At 53.7% G+C, this 9,792-nt stretch overlaps 1 protein-coding gene across 1 annotated transcript; it reads right to left on the bottom strand.

The window, feature by feature from the left end:
- Positions 1–797: 797 nt before the first annotated feature.
- Positions 798–8,734, bottom strand: DEDD (death effector domain containing). The gene is made up of 5 exons (XM_069949290.1): positions 8,582–8,734; positions 3,257–3,645; positions 2,869–2,976; positions 2,645–2,791; positions 798–2,381 (listed from the first exon to the last, which is right to left on the bottom strand). Exons 2-5 carry the CDS (start codon positions 3,579–3,581, stop codon positions 2,005–2,007), a joined length of 957 nt encoding a protein of 318 aa, XP_069805391.1. The 5' UTR covers positions 3,582–3,645; positions 8,582–8,734; the 3' UTR covers positions 798–2,004.
- Positions 8,735–9,792: the final 1,058 nt, after the last annotated feature.

Below are 9,792 nucleotides of genomic sequence, written 5' to 3'. Positions count from 1 at the left end.
GAATATAACTACTATAATACTGCCCCCTATATACAGGAATATAACTACTATAATACTGCTCCTATATACAAGAATATACTACTATAATACTGCTCCCTATATACAGGGATATAACTACTATAATACTGCTCCTATACACAGGGATATAACTACTATAACACTGCCCCCTATATACAGGAATATAACTACTATAATCAGCACAAGCCATTGAGAAAGTAAAAACCAGCGGCACTCACCGGGTTAATGCAGTGATGGTGATTTATTGATAAGATGTCATCATGCAGGCGACTTCAGGGCAGGGAGAGACAGGTCCAAGGGTGCTGTGCACCGTGGCTACAGCCGTTTCCCGGGCTAACTTTCCCGCTTCATCTGGCATCTTGAGGCCAGATGAAGCGGGAAAGTTAGCCCGCGAAACGGCTGTAGCCACGGTGCACAGCACCCTTGGACCCGTCTCCCCCTGCCCTAAAGTCGCCTGCATGATGACATCTTATCAATAAATCACCATCACTGCATTAACCCGGTGAGTGCCGCTGGTTTTTACTTTCTCATTTATGCTGAGCACCACTATGATGCAGAAATTTCACTGAGTTACTCAGTTAACAAAGACTACAACGCTTCCTATTACGCAAGGTCATTCAACCTGAACACATAAATAACTTCAGAATATCACGGGTTATTGATAGTGCCAACACATCTACCTGCTTGTGCATATAACTACTATAATACTGATCCCTATATACAAGAATATAAGTAGTATAAGAGAATTGCTTGTAGGATAGAATGAGGACACGGCTGTGTAGGTTTTGGGGGATCAGGTTTTGCCCCCATGATGGTTTATTTTACGTTTTTCAGACCAAAAATCAGATGTTTGCAAAATAAGAAAAAATTTAATTTTCGCTGTTTCTTTGTCCGTCGTACGGCGATTATTTATCTGAAGAACAATTTTCGTTGCTATAAGCAGACATTAGACGTAACACTGAGGACAGCACAGGACACAGGCGCCATTTCTAGGTAACGTTTATTGTGCGCTCATCATCACACGGTACAATCAGATCTTCATGGACGTCCCGGGGCGGGGGGGCACAGGGTTATCATCGGGGTCTGTGCCGCACCCCACAGTCTCATTTGCTGCCAATATAAGTGCCCAAAGTTTCAAAAAGGGGGAGGGGGGACTCGAAACAGAAATGGCAGCCTCCTTCTTCCTCGTCCGCTTTGCGTCAGGTAAACACGATAGAACATTTAAAGTCACAACACAGGTGAAGACACGAACAATGTAAACTTTTCCTCATAAAAACAAAAAAAAAAATTGAACTTTTTTTTTTTTTTTTTGCATCGAATCCAATCTAGAGCCCATTATTCAGAACTGGAGGGGAAGAGGTTGTGTTGTGCGCGGCCGGCCGCTATCCCGCCATTACACCCAAAGACGACAGATCAGAAACACATGATTCTCCTCTCCCGGGTGCGGGGAGCGGGTAACACAGAGTTAAATACGAGGTGATTATGGTTACAGGTTATTAAGGCCGCGCTTTGCTACAAAATATGCTGGAAAAAACTTTACCTAAATAGAAAAAAAAAAAAATGGTGGCTAGCGACGGCCACGCCGGACCCCTCCCCCTCCAGCCGGGCATTACTTTCATTTTGTCCCCATGAAAAAAAATAAAAAGCGATAAATGAGACAATTTGCCGGGAATCTGAGTGTTGTTGGGGGAGGGGGCGTCTATAGTCATTTATGGGGACGTGGTGTCCGTCCTATATATATATCTATATATGTACATAAATATATATATACTGCTATAATATAGGCGCGGTATGAACAGCATGATGGCGCCACTCCTCACCCCACACAGTGCTTACCTCACAGCTCCGTTTTCTCCATCAGTTTTAATTATATATCAAAAGAAGAAAAAAAAAAAACATAATAATAGAGGGAATCCAAGACGATCGGCCGCCATGTTTGCTAAGCGGCTCCAGGTCAACCTGAAGGGGGTCAGTCTCCTGCTGGGGTCACAGTGCACTCTGCACTATTAAGTTTCGTAGCAGTTTCTGGCGGCCGATTTCATAGTCTTCCTCGTCCACGTTGACCAGTAGTTTGATGGCCTCGTGGCCGACCGCCTGCTTTAGCGAGTCCGTGATGAAGACGCCCTTTAGCGCCTCCAGCAGCGAGCCGTTGATGTAGTCGCGCCAGAAGGCGTCCAAGTACGTGAGCTCGGAGAACTTAATGTCGCAGATTATGGAGCCAAGGTCTCTGGATTTTAAGATGGTGTTTGCCTGGTTGAAACGCTCAAATTGTCGCTCTAGAGGGTCCTGCTTGTTAGAGAAGACGTTTCCCTGGAGCGCTGTCTCATGCTGGCAGTACTCTGCTCGGACCCGCAGCCGGATGTCTGGGGAGGACACAGAGGGAGGAGTCAATACAAGTCAACCAATCACAAGGTGCTGTGTCATCAATGAAGTGTGAGGTGTCAGAAATCCCAACCAATCAGAACCAACAAGCTGGGAGAAGTTCACACTCGGGGAGGGACAGAAGCACATGGCACAGCTCTCCCCGCTCCTCCTGCTGATCACTGGGGACACTCGGACCCCTCTACACTACATCACATTATTGTGAGAGCAGAACTGTGAATGCAGCTCTGGTGCCATCACTTACCGCACGTCTGTTTCTCCTTGGGGTCTGGCGTGATGGATTTTCTCCTCTTCCTCTGACTGCAGAGGGGTGGTCGCCCCCGGCCAGGCCTCTTTGTGCAGATCTGGGGTCCAGAGGGGGAGGAGCAGACCATAGGATGGTGCGGTGTTGCTGTGGGAGGTGATAGAGAGGGTCATATAATGCGAGTATGAACCGCTACACCCCAGACGATGACAGCGCCATCTTACCTGCTGGGTGCGGCTGTTCCACGCCTGGCTCTGCGCTGCTGTGCGTTCGCGGCGTGACGTAGTGAATGGAGGTCTCCTCGAGGTATTTATCTACTAGATCCGGGCAGACTGAAAGGACATGAGGGGGACAAATGGTTCTATTACCATGCAGTGTGACCACATCTGGGGGGCTCCAGGGTACAGGACCACCTGGTGGCAGACTGGGGTACTACAAGCTGAGCAGCTCCCCGCATTCATTACATGATTCATCAACCTATGAAGTGGTCCATTTCAGAAATGAGAAACCGCCCCCATCTCAGAAATGGACCAACCCACTTTAAAAACAGAGAAATAAAAAGGAATGCACCACTATAAAAAAAAGGGGGGAGCCTTCATCTTAGGAACTCACCGGCCTTCCTCCTCTTCAGCGTTACATATGGCAGCAGGTCGTGCCGGGTGATGATCCTCAATAGCTGCAGCACCTGACGAAAGTTTGTCTCATCACAGCGGCCCTGCCTCTCCAGAGCGAGCAGGAAGTCCCGGCCGCTGCGGATCATGCCCCTCTCATAGTCGTCAATAACATCCACAAAGAGGAAGGAGAGGACCCGCACGTCCCGATGCGTCAGGTGGGTGCCCACAATGTCAAACATCCGGTGCAGGCTGTACAGTCCATGCTCCCGGTCCCACTCCTCCTCCGTCCATGCCTCCTCCCAGCCCCGCTTCAGGTGGGCCATGGCTGGAACGCCTCCGGCTGGCCGCTCTTCTCCTCCGTCCACCTCCAACACCGGGAAACGTCCTCTGTATGGGGGAGAAGAGACCATCAGAACACACCAAACATCCATAACCTATATACAGCCTGATATAATGGCCTGACATCATACACCCAACAGTAACATCAGCCCTGGTGGTCACATGGTACACTTGTAATACCGCCTCTAACCACTGCTGCCAGAAAGACCCTTCTATTGAAAATAATGCAACAGCGCCCCCACTCCTCCTACTGTGCAACTGCCAGTCTGTGACCACCAAATGAGCACCCTCCTCTCCTGACATCCTCTGTGCTGCTGTGACCTCTCCTATAGGATCAGCCCCCTCCTCTCCTGACATCCTCTGTGCTGCTGGTACCTCCCCTATAAGATCAGAATACTCCTCTCCTGACATCCTCTGTGCTGCTGGGACCCCCTCCCCTATAAGATCAGCCCCTTCCTCTCCTGACATCCTCTGTGCTGCTGTGACCTCCCCTATAAGATTAGCCCCTTCCTCTCCTGACATCCTCTGTGCTGCTGTGACCCCCCCTATAAGATCAGCCCCTTCCTCTCCTGACATCCTCTGTGCTGCTGTGACCCCCCCTATAAGATCAGCCCCTTCCTCTCCTGACATCCTCTGTGCTGCTGGTACCTCCCCTATAAGATCAGCACCCTCCTCTCCTGACATCCTCTGTGCTGCTTTGTCCCTGGGTCACGCTCATCCTGTGGGGGTGAAGCTGCGATGATAACTGGTGATGTCAGCATGGTATACAGAGACTCGCGAATTATCATCCCCCACCCCTAGGGGGAGCCACAATGTAACACCAATGATCAGTACCAGAGCAGACAGTAATAAGGGGTCCTGAACCGAGAGCAGATCATCCCGCAGGGCGGTAAGAGGGCCAGAGATTATCCAGGTACAGACAACACAGCTACTTTCTTCCAGAAACAGCGCCACCCTAGTCCCGGGTTGTGTGTGGTACCGCAGCTCAGTTACTATGCCATGAAGGAAGCAGAGTTGTAATATCACACACATCCTGGGGTGGCGCTGTTTCGGGAACCAATCGGCCATGTTTTATTTCTCCAGGATAATTCCTTTCTGAAAAGGCCTCACACATCTCCCAGCAGAGGTTACAGGGCGTCTGGTCCGGCCTGGGATACTACTGTAACAAATCCTCAGCTGTGAGAGGTGACACTGGCAGCAAGCAGGAAAAAGAGGGCAGCAATGAGGTTTTAAGTGTGGGTTGGGGCATCTGGTACAGGGCAGGGGTACAGACATGGCGGAGGGCAGGGGTACAGAGGGTACAGACATGGCGGAGGGCAGGGGTATAGGGGGTACAGACATGGCGGTGGGCAGGGGTATAGGGGGTACAGACGGGGGCAGGGGTATGAGGGTATATGGGGGGACAGAGGTATAAAAGGTATATGGGGGGACAGGGGTATGAGGGTATGAGGGTGTATGGGGGGACAGGGGTATGAGGGTGTATGGGGGGACAGGGGTATGAGGGTGTATGGGGGGACAGGGGTATGAGGGTGTATGGGGGGACAGGGGTATGAGGGTGTATGGGGGGACAGGGGTATGAGGGTGTATGGGGGGACAGGGGTATGAGGGTGTATGGGGGGACAGGGGTATGAGGGTGTATGAGGGTATATGGGGGGACAGGGGTATGAGGGTGTATGAGGGTATGAGGGTGTATGGGGGGGACAGGGGTATGAGGGTGTATGGGGGGGACAGGGGTATGAGGGTGTATGGGGGGGACAGGGGTATGAGGGTGTATGGAGGGACAGGGGTATGAGGGTGTATGGGGGGACATGGGTATGAGGGTGTATGGGGGGACAGGGGTATGAGGGTGTATGGGGGGGACAGGGGTATGAGGGTGTATGGGGGGACAGGGGTATGAGGGTATATGAGGTGACAGGGGTATGAGGGTGTATGGAGGGACATGGGTATGAGGGTATATGGGGGGACAGGGGTATGAGGGTGTATGGAGGGACAGGGGTATGAGGGTGTATGGGGGGACATGGGTATGAGGGTGTATGGAGGGACAGGGGTATGAGGGTGTATGGAGGGACAGGGGTATGAGGGTGTATGGGGGAACAGGTGTATGAGGGTGTATGGGGGGACAGGGGTATGAGGGTGTATGAGGGTGTATGGGGGGACAGGGGTATGAGGGTGTATGGGGGGACATGGGTATGAGGGTATATGGGGGGACATGGGTATGAGGGTGTATGGGGGGACAGGGGTATGAGGGTGTATGGAGGGACAGGGGTATGAGGGTGTATGGGGGGACATGGGTATGAGGGTGTATGAGGGTGTATGGGGGGACAGGTGTATGAGGGTGTATGGGGGGACAGGGGTATGAGGGTGTATGGGGGGACAGGGGTATGAGGGTGTATGGGGGACAGGGGTATGAAGGTATATGGGGGGACAGGGGTATGAGGGTGTATGGGGGGACAGGGGTATGAGGGTGTATGGGGGAACAGGTGTATGAGGGTATATGGGGGGACAGGGGTATGAGGGTGTATGGGGGGACAGGGGTATGAGGGTGTATGGAGGGACAGGGGTATGAGGGTGTATGAGGGTGTATGGGGGGACATGGGTATGAGGGTGTATGAGGGTGTATGGGGGGACAGGGGTATGAGGGTGTATGGGGGGACAGGGGTATGAGGGTGTATGGGGGGACAGGGGTATGAGGGTGTATGGGGGGACAGGGGTATGAGGGTGTATGGGGGGACAGGGGTATGAGGGTGTATGGGGGGACAGGGGTATGAGGGTGTATGGGGGGACAGGGGTATGAGGGTGTATGGGGGGACATGGGTATGAGGGTGTATGAGGGTATATGGGGGGACAGGGGTATGAGGGTATATGGGGGGACAGGGGTATGAGGGTGTATGGGGGGACAGGTGTATGAGGGTATATGGGGGGACAGGGGTATGAGGGTGTATGGGGGGACAGGGGTATGAGGGTGTATGAGGGGACATGGGTATGAGGGTGTATGAGGGTATATGGGGGGACAGGGGTATGAGGGTATATGGGGGGACAGGTGTATGAGGGTATATGGGGGGACAGGGGTATGAGGGTGTTGGGGACATGGGTATGAGGGTGTATGGGGGGGGACAGGGGTATGAGGGTATATGGAGGGACAGGGGTATGAGGGTGTTGGGGACATGGGTATGAGGGTGTATGGGGGGACAGGGGTATGAGGGTATATGGAGGGACAAGTGTATGAGGGTGTATGGGGGGACAGGGGTATGAGGGTGTATGGGGGGACATGAGTATGAGGGTGTATGGGGGGACAGGGGTATGAGGGTGTATGGGGGGACATGGGTATGAGGGTGTATGGGGGGACAGGGGTATGAGGGTATATGGGGGGACAGGGGTATGAGGGTGTATGGGGGGACAGGGGTATGAGGGTGTATGGGGGGACAGGGGTATGAGGGTGTATGGGGGGACATGGGTATGAGGGTGTATGAGGGGACATGGGTATGAGGGTGTATGAGGGTATATGGGGGGACAGGGGTATGAGGGTATATGGGGGGACAGGTGTATGAGGGTATATGGGGGGACAGGGGTATGAGGGTGTTGGGGACATGGGTATGAGGGTGTATGGGGGGGACAGGGGTATGAGAGTATATGGAGGGACAGGGGTATGAGGGTGTTGGGGACATGGGTATGAGGGTGTATGGGGGGGACAGGGGTATGAGGGTATATGGAGGGACAGGTGTATGAGGGTGTATGGGGGGACAGGGGTATGAGGGTGTATGGGGGGACATGAGTATGAGGGTGTATGGGGGGACAGGGGTATGAGGGTGTATGGGGGGACAGGGGTATGAGGGTGTATGGGGGGACAGGGGTATGAGGGTATATGAGGGGACAGGGGTATGAGGGTGTTGGGGACATGGGTATGAGGGTGTATGGGGGGACATGGGTATGAGGGTGTATGGGGGGACATGGGTATGAGGGTGTATGGGGGGACATGGGTATGAGGGTGTATGGGGGGACATGGGTATGAGGGTGTATGGGGGGACAGGTGTATGAGGGTGTATGAGGGTGTATGGGGGGACAGGGGTATGAGGGTGTATGGGGGGACAGGGGTATGAGGGTGTATGGGGGGACATGGGTATGAGGGTGTATGGGGGGACAGGGGTATGAGGGTGTATGGGGGGACAGGGGTATGAGGGTGTATGGGGGGACAGGGGTATGAGGGTATATGAGGGGACAGGGGTATGAGGGTGTTGGGGACATGGGTATGAGGGTGTATGGGGGGACATGGGTATGAGGGTGTATGGGGGGACATGGGTATGAGGGTGTATGGGGGGACATGGGTATGAGGGTGTATGGGGGGACATGGGTATGAGGGTGTATGGGGGGACATGGGTATGAGGGTGTATGGGGGGACAGGTGTATGAGGGTGTATGAGGGTGTATGGGGGGACAGGGGTATGAGGGTGTATGGGGGGACAGGGGTATGAGGGTGTATGGGGTATGAGGGTGTATGGGGGGACAGGGGTATGAGGGTGTATGGGGGGACATGGGTATGAGGGTGTATGGGGGGACAGGTGTATGAGGGTGTATGGGGGGACAGGGGTATGAGGGTGTATGGGGGGACAGGGGTATGAGGGTGTATGGGGGACAGGGGTATGAGGGTGTATGGGGGGACAGGGGTATGAGGGTGTATGGGGGTGTATGGGGGGACATGGGTATGAGGGTATATGGGGGGACATGGGTATGAGGGTGTATGGGGGGACAGGGGTATGAGGGTGTATGGGGGGACAGGGATATGAGGGTGTTGGGGACATGGAGCGCTTGCCAGGCCTTGGATACATTGGACACATGTTGGGCGCAGAGCATGCTGGGTACTTATGGCTGGTTACCGGGAGGCCTGGTGCCGGCTGGCTATGTCAGGACACACACGGGGTACCCGGGATCTCTGTACAATACAGGCCCCAGGAGGAGAGCCAGGCCCGGTCACGGCCGCTGTCTCTTACCCGCCGGCGCTGACACGCAATGACACCGAGCGCCGCCGCCTCTCTGCGCCCTCAGGACGGAGCGGCCATTACCGAGCCGTCAGCTTCTCCAGCAGCTCAGGGAGACGGGAACATCCGGGCACCACTGCCGTTGGAAGAGGCGGAGCTCAGACCGGGATTGGTCTTCTCTACGTTCCGTAGCTCGGCTTCAGTCCCATAGTGGACAATGGCAAACGGGAAGACATCTTAACTCAGGGCGACGTAAAGGCACGTACAGGGAGTGAGTGTGCGGCTTCACTGCCATCCGTCTGCATGGACGAGCAGCCATCTTGGAAGTGGGCAACCTGGCACTGTATTAGGGGAATCAGAACATTGTATTTAATGGAAAGCCTGAGATTTTCCTGACTGACAGCTGTATGTCCACACCGGGCTTCCGTAGTAACCTCTGCCCTCCCTGTACTTCGAGACAACCTAACACCTATAGTAACAAGCTCATCCCCCGTGTATTACATTACTTACTGCCCCTCCAGCTACTCGTGTCATACTAATAACTGTCCGCTTAGCTCCCCTGCAGTGGTAGTCACTAGTGTCCCCCAATCTCGGTGTCACACTGATTACTGTCCCCTCATCTCCCCTGTGTGTCACACTGATTACTGTCCCCTCATCTCCCCTGTGTGTCACACTGATTACTGTCTCATCTCCCCCTGTGTCACACTGATTACTGTTCCCTCATCTCCCTGTGTCACACTGATTACTGTCCCCTCATCTCCCCCTGTGTGTCACACTGATTACTGTCCCCTCATCTCCCCCTGTGTGTCACACTGATTACTGTCCCCTCATCTCCCTGTGTCACACTGATTACTGTCCCCTCATCTCCCCTGTGTATCACACTGATTACTGTCCCCTCATCTCCCCTGTGTATCACACTGATTACTGTCCCCTCATCTCCCTGTGTCACACTGATTACTGTCCCCTCATCTCCCCCTGTGTGTCACACTGATTACTGTCTCATCTCCCCTGTGTGTCACACTGATTACTGTCCCCTCATCTCCCCCTGTGTGTCACACTGATTACTGTCCCCTCATCTCCCCTGTCACACTGATTACTGTCCCCTCATCTCCCCCTGTCACACTGATTACTGTCCCCTCATCTCCCTGTGTCACACTGATTACTGTCCCCTCATCTCCCCGTGTGTCACACTGATTACTGTCCCCTCATCTCCCCCTGTGTGT

Source organism: Dendropsophus ebraccatus, chromosome 13 (genome assembly GCF_027789765.1).
Source record: "Dendropsophus ebraccatus isolate aDenEbr1 chromosome 13, aDenEbr1.pat, whole genome shotgun sequence".
Lineage (NCBI taxonomy): Eukaryota > Metazoa > Chordata > Amphibia > Anura > Hylidae > Dendropsophus > Dendropsophus ebraccatus.
This window is presented reverse-complemented; position numbering and strand designations above follow the sequence as displayed.